General features: G+C 35.3%; 1 protein-coding gene across 15 annotated transcripts in view; it reads left to right on the forward strand.

The window, feature by feature from the left end:
• LOC144975456 (putative receptor-type tyrosine-protein phosphatase mosPTP-1) overlaps window positions 1–19,714 on the forward strand; it is a 102,144-nt gene extending 82,430 nt beyond the window's left edge. For 9 of the 15 annotated variants that reach the window (XM_078919551.1, XM_078919537.1, XM_078919542.1 and 6 more), the window contains 13 exons: window positions 536–632; window positions 1,729–1,808; window positions 2,897–3,031; window positions 4,405–4,539; window positions 9,280–9,443; window positions 10,847–10,982; window positions 12,598–12,768; window positions 13,840–14,010; window positions 14,612–14,740; window positions 15,410–15,550; window positions 16,763–16,908; window positions 18,125–18,260; window positions 18,898–19,530. In XM_078919551.1, the coding sequence (XP_078775677.1) occupies window positions 536–632; window positions 1,729–1,808; window positions 2,897–3,031; window positions 4,405–4,539; window positions 9,280–9,443; window positions 10,847–10,982; window positions 12,598–12,768; window positions 13,840–14,010; window positions 14,612–14,740; window positions 15,410–15,550; window positions 16,763–16,908; window positions 18,125–18,260; window positions 18,898–19,437 (2,181 nt within the window). In that variant the 3' untranslated portion in view covers window positions 19,438–19,530. Of the gene's footprint in view, window positions 1–535; window positions 633–1,728; window positions 1,809–2,896; window positions 3,032–4,404; window positions 4,540–9,279; window positions 9,444–10,846; window positions 10,983–12,597; window positions 12,769–13,839; window positions 14,011–14,611; window positions 14,741–15,409; window positions 15,551–16,762; window positions 16,909–18,124; window positions 18,261–18,897 lie in introns of all 15 variants that reach the window. The other 6 variants (XM_078919539.1, XM_078919545.1, XM_078919552.1 and 3 more) reach the window with 2 other exon arrangements.
• The last annotated feature ends 716 nt before the right edge of the window (window positions 19,715–20,430 follow it).

The raw sequence follows: 20,430 nt of genomic DNA on the forward strand, positions 1-20,430 counted from the left end.
GTTGGCCATGGACCCCTTGTAAAGCGCTTTGAGCACATTTAGTTGATTTTGCTCTATATAAAACTCAATATTTTTTTTTCCTTTCTAATGTTCAAAATAAGATTATTTTAGGGAAAAGAATTTTTGTTAAAGAAATAAAATCATTTGGAAAATTCTCTGAGCAGGGAGAAGTTTTTAAAATGTTAAATTTTTTTGTGGGCTGTACCATATCATGTTTATAAAAACTGAACAAGTGTGTATGAAAGGTGCTAGACAAAGCAAGAAAGAAAAATACAAGAAAAAAAAAAACATCCCAAAAAATCAGTCGACCTCGACCTCCCCAGTCAAGGTCGACTGATTTTTTGGGATGTTTTTTTTTCATGTATTTTTCTTTTTTGCTTTGTCTGGCACGCACCTTTCATACATACATTTTCAGTTCTTTATCTTACACCGGTGCCTGCTCCTTAATTTCTCAATATCGTGATTCTATTTTTCACTTAATTTTCCCCTTTTTTTTCTTTTGCTTGAAGAATTCCATTTGAATGTTTTATTTCAGGAGATTAACCGTGCGTCCAACACGGATAAGTACAGCTGTGAAAACTCTGACGGTTCAGACAACAGAATGAAAAATAGATATATCAACATTGTAGCATGTGAGTATTCTACGGTACAGTGAATGACATAATCAGTCGGATGGTGAAAAGGTTTGAACTGAGATATTGCCAAGTTTAGTTAGAAGGTCAATTTTGATCAAAAATGAGTTCTTGTCATAAATGATTAAATCAATCCTTTTTGTGCATCTTCGGGAAATATCAAAGCTTAATCAAAGCTTAATTTCACTTCTAAATATTTTTTACAGCTAGTCCAGTTGAAATTTGAGAAAAGTTGCTGGCTACCTTTCCCATACATCTGACCATATCTTCATGAAAAATCACCCAATTTACTTCAAATAAGAAAATGCTCTGGTGAGCATATTCATTGAGAAATTAAAAAAAAAATGCTAATCCAAAATTTTCACCTTCCGACTGATTATGTCATGCACTGACACATATACTTGGTTTTATTCCACCCCTCTCATTTCTTAATAAATACATAATCATTGAATATTGCTTTGAAAACGTTGAATAAAAAATTTATTCAACAATTGCAGAATATTTTCGTACTTTTTATTGATGATTAAAAATTATCGTTTGGTGTTCAAATACAAATGCAACATTTTTGATTTTGGGTTAAATTGATTTATTATCAATTTACTATTTCCTGTTATTGACTGCAGAGCAGTTCAAAAAGCAGTTTAAAAAGAGGTCCACCAAAATTCTTCTTGAACCACAAATGATTACGACTGGACTGTCCAAAGGTCATTGTCAGTGACCATGTGGTATAACACTCACTTTTGGGTATGAAAGTCCTGGGTTCGACCCTCGCTTCGCACATAGTTGAGTCCTTGGAAATGACTCTTTACTCACATTCTGTCACTATACTCAGGTGCAAAATGAGTACCTGGCTGTTAACAGTGTTATCTCTGTCGGGAAAAAAATTGTTTTATCACCTGTTAAAAAGAAAAACTTTGGTGGCGCAAAGCATCTGTTCAGGGTTTTGAAATCATATTTAATACTTCTAAAGGTAAAATATCAATTTGTATAGTTAATTATAGTGGGTTCTATTTCTTCCCTCTGAAAAAACACACATTTTTTACATTTCAAGTAGCAGGTCTGCACCATATAAATTTCTTCAACTGTTTTATTCCAGACGATCACTCTCGCGTTGTTCTCAAGACAGATATGGGTCGACCCAAGCAGTCGGATTACATCAATGCTAACTATGTGGATGTAAGTAGGGCAATGTCAGTCGGTCGGTGGAGATCTATTCAGTAGGGGGTGGGGGAGAGGTGGATGGGGGGATCAGTCTCAGCCTTGCTGTCTCTTCCAATTCTACTCTTCTATGTCTCCCATTGGGGACAGGGAGGTACTTACTGTGTCTTCTATCACCCTATATCTGTTTTCCAACATGCTTTCTGTCTTTGTCTTGGAATGAAATTATCTGGTTTTGTCCTGGCCCTGACTGGCAGGGGTCTCGTATAGTTAGAGCTTTGGGAGATGATATTTTTTGTCTTGTAAATCATCTCTCTGTTATGCATTGTATTCTTTTTTGTGTTATATATATATATATATATATATATATATATATATATATATATATATATATATATATATATATATATATATATATATATATATATATATATATATATATATATATGATAATTTGTAAACCTTTGAATGTATTCCTCTTAGTGGGGACCTGTGCTTATGTCTGGATGAGACTTTGAGGTGATCTCAAACTATGTATTCTGATAGTGTGCTCTCAGTGTATCTATATCTGTTTCCTATTTGAACCAATTCCCCTATGTCTTACTTTTTCTTGTGTGCTTTGATTGTAAATCTACAATATTTTGTCACTTCCAATTTCTTCTTTTTACTGGCGCTGATATGGCCTAAATTTGATGCAAGCGCCGTAAAACCCTTAAAAACAAAACAAACAAGTAGCCTTTGAACTGCCCTGTAAACAAACTGTTATGTGCACCTTATGGGCTTCATATTATGTTCCTACATGTTAAATCATGCTGTTGGCTTTGTGTTTATTTTTACATAATTATTGACATAATATTCCCCCCCCCCCCCCATTTCATTCCTTCACCAGTTCTTTTTACATAATTATGCACATAATATTTTTTTCCTTTCTTCCCCCCCCCCCCCCCCTAGATGTCCTACATGTTAAGTCATGCTGTTGGTTTTGTCTTTTATTTTTACATAATTATTGATATAATGTATTTTTTTTTCTGTTTCCCCAATTTCCGTTCTTCACCGGCCCTTTTTACATAATTATTTACATAATATATTTTTCTTTCCTTCGCCAGGGTTACAAGAGACCTAAAGCCTACATCGCCACCCAGGGTCCCTTACCGCTGACCTTCCCAGATTTCTGGCGAATGGTGTGGGAACAAAACACCTCTGTCATCGTCATGATTACCAACCTGATGGAAAAAGGAAGAGTAAGTGCCGTCTGTGCTCATTGCGGCTATGTGGTCTTGTTTGTATGACACTCACTTTCGGATAGGAAGGTCCTGGTCATTCTGCCGGTTCATAGTTGAGTCCTTGGAATAGGCTCTTTAATCACATTCTCTCAACGTACTCAGGTGTAAAATGAGTTGAACTGTTAACAGCGTTGTCTCTGTCAGAAAAAAAATGTAATATCGCCTAACTGGCATCATGTCTCTATCTATATGCTGCTGGTCAGGGACCCCTTGTAAAGCGCTTTCAGCACATTTATTGGATATCGCGATATATAAAAGCTCTTTTTTTTTTTTTAAAATTGTGGAATAGTGGCAGCATCTCATACTTGATCAAAGTTTTTTTTCTGTTCCCTTAAGTATATTTGATATTCATGTTTAATGAAACATTTAGACATGTCAATTTTTGTGTATAATATATAGAATTTAATTTATGTGCATAGTATTTTTTTTTTATTGATATATCGGTGAAAATCCTTAAGGGCTTACTGATTTTAAATCAGATTTTATTAAGAAAATATTATACATCATTATTTTTTTTTTTTTTCAAATTATTACTTTTATATTTTGTTGTCATTGTTAAATAGTTGTTGTTATGTATAATCGATTTATGCATAATATGTATTTTTACTGACAATAAATAATGTATTCATTCAGTAGGAAAAAAAAAGAAGAAAATAAATTATTTAAAATATTTCCTTTATGTATACTACAAATTTAATTTGTCTTTTACATTTGCCTCGAGAAGCAAAAGAAAGAAAGAAAAAAATAGAAAAACAATAAATAAATATAACCTAATATATTATTTTTCGTCAGCAAAAACAATAAACAAAGGAACGTTGAAAACAAATAATTAAAAAATCTAGTAAGAATATTGAAACATCTGTATTGTTTGGTGTTTGAAGTACGATTAAAACGTTAATGTGGGCCATCAGTTTGTGAGTAGAGAATCACTAGGGAATGATGGGAATGATAAGGGCAAGCCAGCGTATTTAGAGACTGGAACTCATATTTTTATTTAGATTTGCCAGTAATTCTGTGCTCAATAAGAATGTAACATTGACTTTACGAACAATGTTATTATTATTATTATTATTATTATTATTATTATTATTATTATTATTATTATTATTATTATTATTACTATTATTATTATTATTATTATTATTATTATTATTATTATTATTATTATTATTATTATTATTATTATTATTATTACTATTATTGTTGTTATTATTATGATTATTATTACTGTAATAGTCACTCTTGTAATGCCATAACATCAGAATATTTTCCCTAATCAGGTATAATTGTTCCCTTTTTTTCTTTTCTTTTTTTTTTTTTTCCAATCACAGAGAAAATGTGATCAATACTGGCCTAATGACGGCCAAGAAAGTTATGGCAACATTCAGGTCAAGCTGACCAATACGGTACCACGTGCCCATTATACAGTTCGCATCTTTACTCTAAAAAATCTGAAGGTAAAAAAGGTATGCATGACTCGCATTTGCCATGCTTGTTGGTCATACTGGCTCTGTTATTTTTTGTTGTTTGGGTTTTGGTTTTGCGTTTTTGGTGTCTTTGGTTTGGTTTCGTTTTGTTTGGTTCTTTTTTATTATTTTGGTTGGCTTGCTCTCTTTTATGTAAATTGTATTCTCAAAAATTGTATTCTCTTTGCATCAGCATTTTGGGGCCAGCCTTTTTCTCTTTTGCAAAGTGGTCAGTTTAAAGTTTTGTTTTATTTTTGTTTTTTGTTGGGTTTTTTAAAAAAAAAATTTGTTTAAAGAAAAGCTTGGTTCTGTGAATTGACTGTAATTTTTTTTTTTTTTTTTTTTTTTTTAATTCCATTTACAGGCACCAGTTCAAGGATTATTAGAAAATAGGCTGAGTTGCTTAAACCTCGAGTTATAATTCAACTTTTATTTATTGATCTATAGAAGCCGAACTGGTAGGATTAATATTAAATAAATAAGTTTTACGTCTACAATTGGGGTTGGGATGACATGGACTCTCAGGCACAACTGATAACTAATCAAGATGGCCGCACAACTTTCAATCAACTGAAAATTTTCAAATCATGAAAATGATGAAAACTCGTTATTCTAGTAGCTTGGTAGAAGTCAATTTGTTTCTATTATGTTTGTTTGGATAAACAAAACTAATCGAAGATGAGCTACCAAGTAAATTTGCTAATAGTCATTGAAGTGGTGCCTGTATATGGAATTTCCTCCTGTAAAAAAAAAAAATCAAAATTGATATTTGGACTTTGTCATGCCTGTTGATGTTGTCTTGTCCACCTCTTTTTACATTTAGATAATAGGGACTTATTTGCTCAATGCCTGTCATATAACCATGCAGTCAGCACCTACAGTTTCGTACCAGTTTCAAACTATTCAGGCTTGCCAACCAGTATGATTTCTCATAATATGATTCGCTTTTAGGGCCAAAATATGATAATATTACGGGAATGTTGACTAAAATATGCTGAATGCAGAGAGTCAGAGTTTGTTACAAAAAAAAAAGGGGGGGATGGGGTGGGGTGGGATGATAAAAGTGGAAGAGATGAAGGTCATTAAAAATCTGTCTCCTCTTAGATGAGAATCTCATTCACCATGCAAATGATTGTCATAGGAATTATAGGATATGCCCACCCTCTACACGCTTGATCAGTCTCCATAAATTCGGTCAATGTTAACCCTCTCGTTACCAACCTTAGGCAAATCGTCACATTCGTTACAATGTAACCTACAATTTTCTCATTCTGATTTCTCTTTTACATCACAAAATGTAAAGAAATGCTTTGATTACAGCTATAAATACTAAACACTGTATTGTAGACATCATTTTGCTGAACAACATTCTGTATGGATTGCACTTGTTACTTTTTTGTTTGAGTAAGAAACGTCTATTTTTATGTTGGGTGGGTGTGAATTTTTGGGGGAAATTCTAAAAATGGCTGATAAGGAGAGAGTAAAATTTTCATGTTTTGGATTTTTCAACATGATGAAAATACGAATTTTTTTTCGGAAAAAAAAGAGAAAATGACCATAAATTGGGAAAAATATGATAAATCATTTCAAATGGTTGACGTTGGTTGGCAGCTCTGATCAATTACATTTTTCTCTTAGTTCAAACTTGATAATAACGTCTCACTCTTTATTTCACTCGGGGGTCCCAATAGCTCAGTTTATAGAGCACTCTCTTCACATGCAAAGGGACCAAGTTCAATCCTGGGTTAAGTGAGATCTTTTTTTTCTGACCCCGACCCCCCCCCCCCCCCCCCCCTTTCCACCCAGCAGTGATTGGATAGCTAGGTCAGTTAGATCTGATGGAAAGTACTTTGCGATCGACTGGCGTCATATAAAAAGGGTAACAAGCAATTGTTATTCTCCATTCTTTTCATGCTGTAGATAAACTCTGTCTCCATGGGACTACTTTTTTTTTTCTCTACCACTTTCTTTCACTCTGCGTACAACCTATTCACTGATAAACCACCCCCTTCTTGCTCCCTCCCTCCCTCCCTCCCTCCGTTTCATTTTCCACATTTTGTGTACGTCCAATTTCTAACAGAGCAATGACCATTATGCTTGTGCTAAGAATAAATTTTATTTGTAACAGGTGCTTGCATGGTCACTAGTATAAAAGGTTGAGGAAATGGTTGTTTTATACAATTGACAAATTAGGGTGCGGGCGGGCGCCTTGTGTAAGATACAGATTTGAAAAAGTGTGAATGAAACATTGCCAGATAAACCAAGAAAGTAAAATACAAGAAACTGGGATAAACTCTGGCTCCATTGGCTCAATGGCTCTGAATGACTTTTTTAAAAAACACCATTAATACATTGATCTTTTGTTATATATTTTTCAAACAGAAAAAGTGTGAATGAAGACAAAGCAGAAAGAAAAATACTAGAAAAAATAAAGGCCAAATCAGCCTGCCTCGGGGCTGGCAAGGGAAGGGTTTCACGAGTTTCACGCTATAGAAACCAAGATAAACTCTGGCTCCATCGGCCAAATGGCTCAGAAGGACTCCCTTTTTTTGGGGGGGATTCAGCTTACACTCCATTAAAGCATGCATTCTAATACAATTGTCAAAGTGATTCTAAGCTGCTAGAAGGTGTTGATTGTAAAAAAAATTTTAAATACCGAACATAGAACGTTTCAGGCTCAAAACCCTTTTTCAGCCAACAACAGACCTGCCTAGTACTATGAAAAATTCTTTAAAATACGAATTTTGGGCTCCAGCCCACAGAACTGCAATTCTCCTCTTTGACTCAATAAATCTTATTGAAAATGAAAGTTTAGTTCCTCGAACCAATATTCAGGACTTTGGAGCATTTTTGGAGATCATGCTGAAGAGCAAATTATTTATTTTTAACGCAATTTAAAGTGGATTTTTCTGTTTTTCTTTTTTTTTTTTCCTTTGGAAACTACGGATTTTTGAAATTTCAAATAGGCAGCTCTGGCCAACAACAAGAAAACAATTAAAACACAAATAGATTGGTTAAAAACCCAGATGGACGGCAGAAAATTCATGACATTCCAAGATCTTATACAGAAAGGATGTGTTAATATTTTTTTCTCTGACATCTATCAGGGTTTTAAAGTAATGTATTAATGCTTCAATTGTTGTTTTTTTGTTGTTGTTGTTGTTGGCTGAGGAAGGGTTTTGAGCCCGAAACATTCTGTGTTTTGGTAATTTGTTCTTTTTTGAAGCGGTTATTTACATTTTTGTCTAATGCTGTTGTTGTCATTATGCACAGTCTTGAATCCAATATCATTGATGTGTTCATTTCTTGTCATTTTCCCATCAAAACTTTTTCTTTAATTTACGATTTCTGTAGTAGTATGGCTGGGTTGGTGCTTTACGACGTGTACTTACTTGCAGGTCTGATAACCCAATTGTTGTATTTTATATTATTTTAATGGAAATAATTCAAAACCAACTCCAGTTTTTCCATAACAACAATGTTAAAACCAGCCCATAATTGTGCGTTCGTTTATCAGACCTCCAAATATATGCACTTTAGTTCTTTACCAAAACAAACAAACAAAAAAAAAGAAAAATACTAAAATCATGGATAGTTGAGGAAAATCAGCCATTGAACAATTTTAATGGTTTCCTATGAGGCATGTTTGGGGTAAATTTTTTTCAATGTTTTTTTTGTTGGGTTTTCTTTTCTTTTTTTTTGTTTTGTTGTTGTTTGTTTTGTTTTTAAATGGATTGTTCAATCTGTTTTAACATTATTATAATATATCAACTTTTGGAATAAATATTTTCTGTGAACAAAAATCAGTATTGTAACCTTAAATAGTTGGCTGTATATTTTGTATTCTTATCTCCCTTTGTTTATCTTTCATTTCTTGAATTATATCCAGACCTGCATACTAGTGTGAAAAAATTGGCAGATAATTTTGGCTCCAATTTCAGAACTTGATGAGCATCTTTAGGTCATTAAAGCTTATTAGAAATGAAAGTTGATGCCAGACTACATGATTTTTAAGGATTTTGAATTGTTATTTCATCATTGAAAGGGTGAATTGTTGATCTATAAAGTTAATTAAAGTTACCTCTATTTTATATCTCCTAAAACTACGAAGTCTGTGTATCCTATTGAACTGTTTGGAGGTCATGTGTTGGTTCAGAATACACTAGACTACTAATATTGTAAAAATAATAATAATAATAATAAGAAGAAGAAGAAGAATGATAATGCACATTCTTTATGCAGACAATACGCTTCAACAGTCATAACGTCACTTCCCTCGTAATGACGCATGGTAACTTAGTAACTGGCTCTAAACTATCAGAACAAAGGCAGACCCCCTTATGAAATATTTCTCTGACGAGCATAAAAGCGTATCCAGAAAGAAAAAAACATTATAAATCTGATCATGTTTTGACTTTTACACATTCTGATCACAAGACATATGAAAAGTTCTAGCCAGCATGAAGAATAAAAAGTACTAATTTTCTTTGTTGAGAACCTTGAGGGCCACCGTTGCTGGGCGACGTGACATCAGACTATTGAATCAAATTGGCGCATAAATTATAAAGAGCAATTAAGAAATTTTGAAAAAGTCTGATGGCTTTCGAAAAAATTACAACTAACCATTACATGACTCACTCCAAATCCATGTCTATTCTTACATAACCCATTTATTTAACCCAAATTGACCTATATGATATGTGTGTGTGTGTGTTTTTTTTTTTAATGTGTTTCCAACAGAGACATTCAATGAAAGGTACAAGTGAGAGGACAGTCTATCATTACCACTACACAGAGTGGCCGGATCACGGCGTCCCAGACTACTCTCTACCCGTCTTGGACTTTGTACAGAAGTCAGCCGCTCACAGTGGGCCAGATTCTGGTCCAATTATTGTTCATTGCAGGTAGGTTTTTAAAAAAAGGTCAATCACTAGTGCTTATTTATATATATATATAATATATATATATATATATATATATATATAATATATATATATATATATATATATAATATATATATATATATATATATATATATATATATATATATATATATATATATATATATATAAGCACTAGTGATTGACCTTTTTAAAAAAAAAAAAAATATATATATATAGCGCAATATCCATTAAACATGCTCAAAGGGGTGCTTTTCAAGGGGTCCTTAGTTAACAGCAATACTTAACATGGAGGATGAGACATGACACCTGCTAGGCGACGTTACTATTCTTTTTCTTTTTTTTTTAATTTTCGATAGAGACAACACTGTTAACAGCCAAGTAGCTAATCATTTTCCACTCGAGTACGGTGAGATAATGTGTGAGTAAAAACCCTTCTCCAAGGACTCAACTATACGCTAGGAGGAACAAAAAGGAAAACCTGTTTCCTTTTTTGGTGTGTACACCATTCAGTGTTTTTGCTGGAGAAGACCTGTCATCTTTCTTTTCATTACTTTTTCACGATTCCCAAAATAAATGTTAAATGAAATTTTTTAAATTTATTTATTTTGTTTTGGTTTTTTAGCCCAGAATATTTTAAACTCTGATCATCACTCAAAATTGATATTTTCTTGGAACAAAATTGATTCTAGTAAAAACAAAACAAAAACAAACAAACCACTCGGAATGCTGCTTTTGACTTTAAAATCCAGACGTGGCCAGAATGTGATTTCATAATGATGGCAGTTGATAATAACACCAATAAGTTATTAAATGAATATGGTATAGAAAAGACAAAACAAAAGAAAGTTGGGGGAAAAAAAAAAAAAAGAAAAGAAAACAAACAAAAATGCTTTATTTCAAACACAGGATTTCGTCTAGACTTTCTTTACTGTGTTCTTCTGGAGTTAGATAATTATGTACATTGTGATACAAATTACAAAACATGGAAAGGTAGATCAAGGGTTTATAGAAATACTCATCCAAAACAGTTCAATTTAGTCGTGTTTTCATTTTCATTTTCTTCATCATCATCGCTTTTATCATCGTCATCATTATTCATTAATTCATTCATCTGTTCATTATGAACATCATGACAATCATCACCTTTATCATTATCATCATTCATTCATTTATCCATTCATCATCGTCACCATCATCACCACAATCATCACCATCACCCATTTAATGCATGTTTACCACCCCTACCCCTACCCCCAACCCATTCATCTGTTCATTATCAACATCACGACAATCATCACCTTTATCATTACCGTCATCATTATCATCATTCATTCATTCTTTTATCCATTCATCACCATCACCACAATCATCACCATCACCCATTAAATGCATGCAATCTCCAGTGCTGGTGTGGGTCGCACGGGGACATATATCCTGATAGACAGTATGATAGGCCAGATCCAAGACAGGAGAACCATCAACATTCCTGGCTTCACACAGAACATTCGAAGGCAGAGAAACTACCTGGTGCAAACCGAGGTGAGTGGCCAGACAGACTAGTCTATAGATAGTATGCCCTCGGCTAGGAAGCTCACAACATTGCTATCCGAAAGTATAACGGATCAATACAGAAAAATATGTGTAACCTTGAACATTTATAGTCTGGTTAATACAGTTTAGAGAAAATTACTCATAAACGTGAATGGCAAAAAATAATAACAAAAACCTGAGTGATCTCATCTTCGTTCTATCTATATTATATCATCAGGGGGAAGACATTCATGTTTACAGTAACGGGAACTCTTGTTATTATTTCTTAACTCTCCCAGATCTGCCTAGTGCTATGAAAAATTCGTAGAAATACAAATTTTTGGCTCCAACTACAGAGCTGTATTAGTCTCTTTGACTCAAAAAATCTTGTTGAAAAGGAAAGTTTAGCTCCTTAGAACCTATATTTATGTCTTTGGAAAACTTTTGGACCATGCTGACAGCAAATTGCTTATTCTAAAGCTATTTAAACTTAATTTTTCTTCTTTTTCCCTTGGAAACTACGAATTTTTGAAATTTCAAAAGTAGGCAGCTCTGCTCTCCGGTTAGCATCCATTTTCAAGATTTTTATTGAAATGTCATATCGACCCAACACACAATTTGAATTTTTAAAACCCAAATCTAAAAGCAATTGGGGGCCCTGTTAGCTCAGTTGGTAGAGCACTCGCTTCACAAGCAAAGGGACTGAGATTGATCCCCTGGTGCAGTCGAGATTTTTTCTGACCCCTCCTGTCCACCCAACACTAATTGGGTAGCTGGATCTGATAGATCTGGCAGAAAGTACTTTGCGATAGACTAGTCACCTATCTAAAGGGTAGCAAGCAATTGCTATAGTCCATTTCACTCTATAGAAACTAGGATAAACTCCAGCTCCATGGGCCTATGGATCTGAAGGACTACTGAAATAAAAGCATTAATTACATTTTATACACAATTTTGTTCAGCAAAACAAGCTTTACAATACAACTGTTGTGAAGCTAGAAAGTAGCTCGAATGATTGCCATGCAGAATATAGGCTTTCTTCAACATTTAAATCGGCATGATCTGGAAAGAAATTAAAACACAAAGAGTTAGACAATACAGTACAGACACAGATCAACTACAAACATAAAGTGACAAATAGAACTATCTCTAAACAGTAAACAATATCATGACAACAACATTTAAGTTCTTGTTAAATATAACAAAGATTATTCTTCAAATTTTGTTATTTATAATAAAACAAGTCTGAATTGGAAAAAATTGTATTGTAACGAATGTGATGATTTTATGACAGTTGGTAAGGAGAGGGTAAAAGACTTTTGTGGACAGTCATGAATTTTGCGACATATGATAGCTTTCATTATGTGAAATGCCCAAAATGTTTTAGACTAAAATTGTCCTGTTGTAAACATATCGTTGCTTATTCTTGAAATCGTACCATGTTAGTTTTGAAAATGAAGAAAAATCCTTGTCTTTTTTTTTTTTAAATTAATTTATTTATTTTTTCTTTTTTATAAATTTATTTATTTTTTCTTTTTTATAAATTTATTTATTTATTTGTTTACTTATCTGTTTATTTATATTTATTTTTCATTCATTCTTTATTTTTAATTTCTCCTCTCAGGACCAATACATTTTCATCCACTCCGTGTTAGTGGAATACCTACTCGGGGGCGGGACCACAGAGGTTAAGGAGGAGATGATGACAGACTACCTGTCTCAACTAGAACAGCCTCCCAATGACCAGCTATTGCAGTCCATCACCAAAACAACCCTGCTCAGTAAACAATTCCAGGTAGACCAATCAATTATCACTTACTGTGTCTTCTATACCCCTAGATATGTCTTTTTTCCAACTTGCTTTTTGTCTTTGTCATGGAATGAGATTACTTGGTCTTGTCCTTACCCTTGTCAAGAATCCTTGGCTGAACTGGAAACAGTCAGATGTATAGTTAAAGTTTTTGGGAGATGATATTTTTTTTCCTTGCAAATCATCTCTCTGTTATGTGTTGTTATGTTTGTTGTTTTGAATGTATAATGTAAGCATTTGAGTGTGTTCCTCTTTTTGGGATCCTGTGCTTGTGACTGGATGAGACTTTTAGGTGGTCTCAAACTATACTCAATGTGGTCTGTGGAATCTTCAAAATGGATGTTACAGACTTTAAAGGAAGAAGAAGAAAATAGAACGGAATGAATGAATGAATAAATTAATTAATACATTGTTTTTTTTGTCAGTAAAAATATATATTATGCATAGATCGTTTATACATAACAACAACTATTAAAAATGACAAAATATAAAAGTAATCATTTGAAAATAAAAAGATAATGTATATTTTCTTAATAAAATCTGATTTAAAATCAGTAAGTCCTTTAAGGCTTTTCACTGACTTAAGATTTTAAAAAAAAATACTTTCATATATATTGAATACTAATACTATATATCAAATATACTTACGAGAACAGAAAATAGTTCTGAACCAGTCTGAGAAGCTGCCATTTTTTGTCATAAGAAACTCTCAAACCTATTCAAATCTGTCTCCATTCCCATGTGCGATCGGCAGAATCTACATCTAATCCCTATTGGTACCATTCCCCTTTCTCTTACTTGTCTTCTGTGCTTTTAATCATGGATATAGAAAAATTTTTTTAGTATCCCATTTTCTTCCTTTTTAAGGAACTGAATAATGTATGAAAGGTGCCAGAAAAATACAAGCACCTTTCATACACAGTTCTTTATCTGACACCGGTGCCTGCTCCTTAATTTCTTCCTTTTTACTAGTGCTGAAATGACCTAGTTGTGTCGCAAGCGCCTTTAAACCCTTTTCAAAAAAACATATGATCAATCTGTCCTCTCCCTACCCAGTTGGTGACGAGTTACCATCCCAATGAGGCAGACCAGTACGCCGCCCACCGTGCCTGTAACGTCGACAAGAACAGGGAGGGAGCACTACTCCCTGTCAACCTCAAACGTGTCCTCTTGCCAGCCAGACCTGGGGTGGAAGGATCGGACTATATCAATGCGTCATACCTACAGGTGAGAGGGATGCAGTCATTTCATAAAATAAATCAAGGTTGCCAATTTTCCGTATATTTACGGAATTTAGTATGTTATAAGTTATACGATACTGTCAACTGACAAAAGGAAGGGGCAGACATTTGTCATCGCAGAGTGCAGGCAGCCAACGTCAATGAGGACGACACTGGACAGTAAGTAAGTAAGTAAGGAAGTATGTTATAAACCCTCAGTCTATATTTTCCTATCACCTGCTAAATGGAAAAAAAGTAAGTACATAATGTCTTTTTACTGGAGTTCAGCACTCAGAAAAGGGGTCACGATCCTGGATAGCTCATACGGTAGAGTCATGCTCTTCCCGGCTAGGCGGAGTTGTTGTACCAGTAAGGTCGCGGGTTCAAACCCCCCATCACCACCGCAAAATTGTTATTCTCTATTGTCTTCCGGCACTTTCCTACTCACTTCATCTCTTGTTGCTATCAACATAAGTGCCTGCTCCACTCACTTTTTCTAAATTATTCTGTTCCTCTACTCTAGCAGCTCGGCTTTCACTTTGGCAAGTCCCCGAAATCACTCTCCAACACTCCTTCATTCTTCTTTTTTTTCATTCTTTGTTTTTCAGGGTTATGAAAGGTCTGGTGAGTTTGTGGTCACCCAGTACCCGATGGACAGTACAGTGGAGGATTTCTGGAGGATGGTCTGGGACAGGAACAGCACTGTCATCGTGGTCCTCTGCCCCATTGATGACAAGGTTGGCAACGTTTAACCCATACGCTTTATTTTATGTCTTTATTGGCTTTTGGTTTTCCTTTTTCTTTTTTGTTCTCTCTTTCTTTCTTTCTTTTCTTTTCTTTTCTTTTCTTTCCTTCCTTCTTTCCTTCCTTCCTGCTGCCTTCCTTCCTTCCTTTCTTTTTTTCTGTCTTTCTTTTTTGTTTTGTTTTTTTTTTTTTTTCTTTTCTTTCTGTTTTCCATGTTGGCACTTTTTTTTTTTATATTAGTGTCATAATTTCTGTTTTTCAGGCAGAAATATGGTAACATCATCTTTTTTTATCATTATTATCATCACCACCACCGTCATCAAACTCATTTTAGGTGTCTTCATCATCTTTCATCATAGTCATTGTCACTATCATCATCTTCATTGTTGTTGTCATCATCATCAAAAGTTATCATTATCATCATCATTATCATAATTGTCACCATCGTCATCATATTTAATTTCATCATCGTCATCATCATCATAGTTGTCATCATCATAGTTAATTTCATCAACATCATCATAATCATTATCATCATAGTTGTCATTATCATCACCATCATCAACATCATGATCATCATCATCATCATTATCATTATTCTATCCAACTGATTTCTATTCACTTCCTTTTGTCCTTCCCCCCTTCCTCTTTTTCCACCCTAGAATTACAAACAGTTCTGGCCGCCCAAGGAAAGTTCAACTGAGGTGGACGCTGGCAATTTCCGTCTGGCCATGAAGGAAGGTCCCAATGTGGATGAGGACCAAGGGTTTACCACCTACGAGTTTATCCTGGACTCCATTCAGGTAGCCTTTATCCATTTTGTACACTTGCCTCTCATACAGGTTTAACCCTCTCCTTACCTCAGGAAAATCGTCACATTCGTTACGATGTAACCAACAATTTTCTCATTCTGATTTCTCTCGTACATCACAAATTAAAAAAAAATTCTTTGATAACAGCTAGAAATACTAAACACTGTGTTGTAGAGCTAACTTGTTACTTTTTTGTGTTTGAGTAAGAAAAGTCTATTTTTGTTCTGGTTGGGTGTGAATTTTCTGGGAATTTCTAAAAATAGCTGGTAAGGAGAGAGTTAAGCAGTATATGATTTATATTATTTGGGAGCCAAAAAATTGGCCAAATTCGGGTGAAAGTCATACTGACCTGCTAGAAGCCATGGACTGTTTTTTTAAAATAAAATAAAAATGAATTAACTCAAGATCAAACCATTTTTGCTCTTTCTTCCTTCCAGCATCCGACTTTGGAACTCCCTACCAACCACTTGTAACCAAGTCCGTTTGACTGATTACTTCAAAAAATCGCTCCGGCTTCCCTCTAAAACGCCTGTTACTGAAAAATCGGCCATACAATCTTCTACTACTACTACTACTACTACTACTACTACTACTACTACTACTACTACTACTACTACTACTACTACTACTACTACTACTACTACTACTACTACTACTACTACTACTACTACTACTACTACTACTACTACTACTACTACTACTACTTACTACTACTACCTCTACTACCACTACTACCACTACTACTACTACTACTTTTGCTTCTACTACTACCACAACTACTTCTACTATCACTACTGCTATGACTACTTTTTCTTCTACTACTACTACTACTACTACTACTACTATGTCTACGACATCTACTACAAATACTATTATTAGTATTATTAAAGTCAAGAGTCATCATTAGCAGCATTAATCGTCACTCATCATTGGCATCGCCTCCAACTTTCCAACCATCCTTTCCTTATTCTCCATCCTCAGTACGACTACACTCTGATGACACGCATCATCTGTGTCAAACCTTCTAACCATCCGTTTCTATTCTCCATCCTCAGTACGACTACACGCTGATGACACGCATCATCTGTGTCAAACCTTCTAACCATCCGTTTCTATTCTCCATCCTCAGTACGACTACACGCTGATGACACGCATCATCTGTGTCAAACCTTCTAACCATCCGTTTCTATTCTCCATCCTCAGTACGACTACACGCTGATGACACGCATCATCTGTGTCAAAGACTGGCCAGCTGGCTGTGGTGAGCTTCACCGTGTCTTTGACGTCATTGCTGCAGCCCACGACTACATCACCTCCAAGGAGTGTGGACCTGTCGTTGTCATAGATCAGTAAGAACCGTTGATTTATCATTTGTGAGGCTGGCTGAGAAAACCCGGGAAGATGCAGCAAGCTTCGATTTGAGATAATATGAGCCAAAGTCGAAAATAAAGTGTTTCCCATAGCAACAAATTTTATTCAGAAAAAAAGTACATAACTTGGGTTCTAATGGACATAGAAAGAAAATTTAAAGTGGTAAATGATCAGAAAGATGTGGTCTACACCACTGCACACATAACTCCATCAATGAATTTGTGCATTTTTCCTGGTTTCTCAGCCAGCCACACATTTGTTGGTTTGTTTGGTTTTTTTTATCTACAAGAGAATAGAACTCGTTTTGTGCGGCTTATGTGGTCTTATGGTATGTCACTCTCCTTCAGATCGGAAGGTCCTGAGTTCATCATGACATAAAACATATGATGGTGATATCTTTTCATAGTGATTGTTTCTTTCCTCCTTATGATTCATATATTTTTCTCTTTCTATTCATTTTCTTTTGCCTCCAATTAATGTGTGGAAAATTTCATGAGAATCAGCCCTTTCATTCCTTGATAATCAAGGCAATATAGTATATTTGATTAATCCTCGTACAATATCGGCCAGCGTGGCTTGGCCGTACGGTCTTTGCTTTGTACCCAAAAGATACTAAGTTCGACTACCCACCTCGTTGTGTGGCCTTGAGCAAGTCACCTAGCCCTAGCTTACTTTGCGACGCTGCACTGCAGCTGATGTCTGGGTTATTCCAGTCCTTTCCTTGGAATAGACCCTAGACCAGAGCTGCCAACTTAAAATTTCAAAAATTCGTAGTTTCCATGGGGAAAAAGAAAAATTCGCTTTAATAGCTTTAGAAATAAACTATTTGCCCTTAGCATAATCCAAAAATGCTCCAAAAGTCCTGACTATAGGTTCTAAACTTTCCTTTTCAACAAGATTCATTGAGTCAAGGAAGTGAATGTTTTTCTGTAGCTGGAGCCAAAAATTCGTATTTCTACCAATTTTTCATAGTACTTGACAGGTCCTCCCTGGAGACAAATTTCCTCTTGGAGATGAATAAAGGGAATTTTGTTTTTGTTATTATTTTTTTTTATAATAAGTGTTACTAGATAAAGGAAACATTTATCTCGAACAGCAAATGCTTTTGAAGAGAAATTAATCGATTAAAAAAAAAAACCTGATATTGATATTAACAACATTAAAAATCTCAACATTTTATTTTCTCTCCTTCAGATTTGGTGGGACAGCTGCTGGTGCGTTCTGTGCTCTGTGGACACTGAGGGATCAGGTCCTATCGGAGCAGTGTGCTGATTTCTACCAGCTTGCCAAACTCTACCACTATAAACGACCAGGCATTCTGGGCACTGAGGTAAAAAATAATGATGAATTGAAAATTAAAAAAAAATTTTTAGGTCTTTAAAAAATATTATTTACCTTTGTCTTCCTCGGTCAGATTTTTATCATGTTTAATCAAAGGCAAGGATCATGGCATTTAGTTTGTTGTTTGCAATATCACAAGGGGTCCTGATAGCTCAGTTGGTAGAGCACTCGCTTCACACGCAAAGGGACCGAGATCAATCCCGGGTGCAGTCAAGATTTTTTTCTCTGACACACACACACGTTCCCCCCCTCCCCCCCCCCCCCCCCCCCCCCCCCCTGTCTATCCAGTAGTGAATGGGTAGCTGAATCTGTTAGATGTACTTTGAGATTCACTTACTAGCGTCCTATCCAAAGGATAGCAAGCAATTGCTATTGTCCGTTTCACGCTATAGAAACCAGGATAAACTCCTCCAGCTCCATGGGCCCAATGGCTCTGAAGGACAACTTTGCAATGTCACAAAGTTTAAAAGCAGTTTTCTTGTAATTTTATTTATTATATATAATCTATTTCTTCCCACCCCTCCCCCCCCCCCCCCCCCCCCCCCCCCCCCCCCCTCCCTCTCCTCTCCTAGTTGACTTGTTATTGAGATTAAATTATTCCCTCTAATTTTCTATTTCGTATTCAGGAGGACTTCTTCTTCCTGCACAAAGCCATAGCAGCCCTGTGCCGACACATGAGCAACACGAATAATTCGTCCACCAACAACTCCCACAACCACCACCACCACAATCATCACCACTTCAGCCTCAACAACCACAACAACACCAACAACCATCACAATCATCACCACAACCAGCAAAACGGGACCCTCCCTAGAGCAGCCAATTCCTCCCACCCCACAAACCCGGCTGGTCTGCCCAGATCCAGCACCATTGCCAGTGGTGGTGGTGGTGGTGGTGTCACCGGCGACAACAACAACTCTTCTTACAACGCCGACAACGCTCCTTCCACCCCTACTACCACAACCACCACCACAACAAATGCAAGCGACGACAGTAATAGTCCCAATCATAAAAACAATACCAGTGCTCCATCCTCCCCCGTCGCCGGCGGATTAGAAAGAGAATTGAAAGAACTGGAATCGACTTTCTTGAACGAAATGAATAGCAGAAACAGTTACGTGAATGCGGATACTGGAGAGTCTAAATTAGAGACAAATATTTAAAACGCATGATGGAGTGTGTTTGAAAGTCTCAAGAACAAACTATGGAGTTCGTATGTTCTGAATTTTGAATAACAAAGAAAATGCAAAAACAAACTGATGAAAAACAAAGTGAATAGAAGTACATTACTCTCCCTAATATGATATCTTATTTGATATTTTTTGAATGGTACCAATAGTTTGTGAAATAGATCTCTTACAGAGGATCTTCGTGGGAATTGGATGGATGGGATTCTAAACGGCTGGACGGTGTGGACTGTCAAAAAATTATAAACAAAAATGAATAAAACAGCTTTTTAAAAAAAATAATATAGAACAAAATACCAAACATGGAACGTTGTGGGCTCAAAACCCTTCTTCAGCCAACAACAAAAAAATCAATGAAAACATAAAACATTGATGCCGTTGATCTGGTTTTTTAATAATACATTTATGATTTCATTGGGGTTTTTTTTTTGTTTGTTTTTGTTGGCTGAAGAAGAGTTGTGAGCCCGTAACATTCCATGTTTAGTATTTTGTCCTTTTTTTTAAAGCCGTTATATTGGTTTTTGTTTGTTAATTTCGGGAATGGAATGACACGCTTTTTCACATTTATTTTTTGTTGTTGTTGTTGTTGGGATCTAGTTGTATCATTGACACGATATTCATCATCATCCCAAAAACTATCTGTGGCCCATCGTCTTAAAACGGAATTACTTCGGGATGGTTTTTAGATTGTGAAAATTTGGATTTTTTGCCAGAAATATTGACATTTGTCTCAACTTTTGTTTGTTTGTTTTTTTTTTGGGGGGGGGGGGGGGGGGGGGGGGGGGGGGTTGTTTTATTCAAAAGAAAGTATTTAAAGACTTAACTCACTCACTCACTCAACCCTAACACCGACCATCTCAATATTTGGCTCCAGTTATTTTTACCCCATCATTGTTTACATTTTTCTGAGATAGATTTTAGGCGTATTATTGAATTTATTGTTATTAGTTTTTACACGTTAATGGTAGT

The sequence above is a fragment of the Berghia stephanieae genome, chromosome 6 (genome assembly GCF_034508935.2).
Source record: "Berghia stephanieae isolate SIO BIC M18660-M18661 chromosome 6, UCSD_Bste_1.3, whole genome shotgun sequence".
Lineage (NCBI taxonomy): Eukaryota > Metazoa > Mollusca > Gastropoda > Nudibranchia > Aeolidiidae > Berghia > Berghia stephanieae.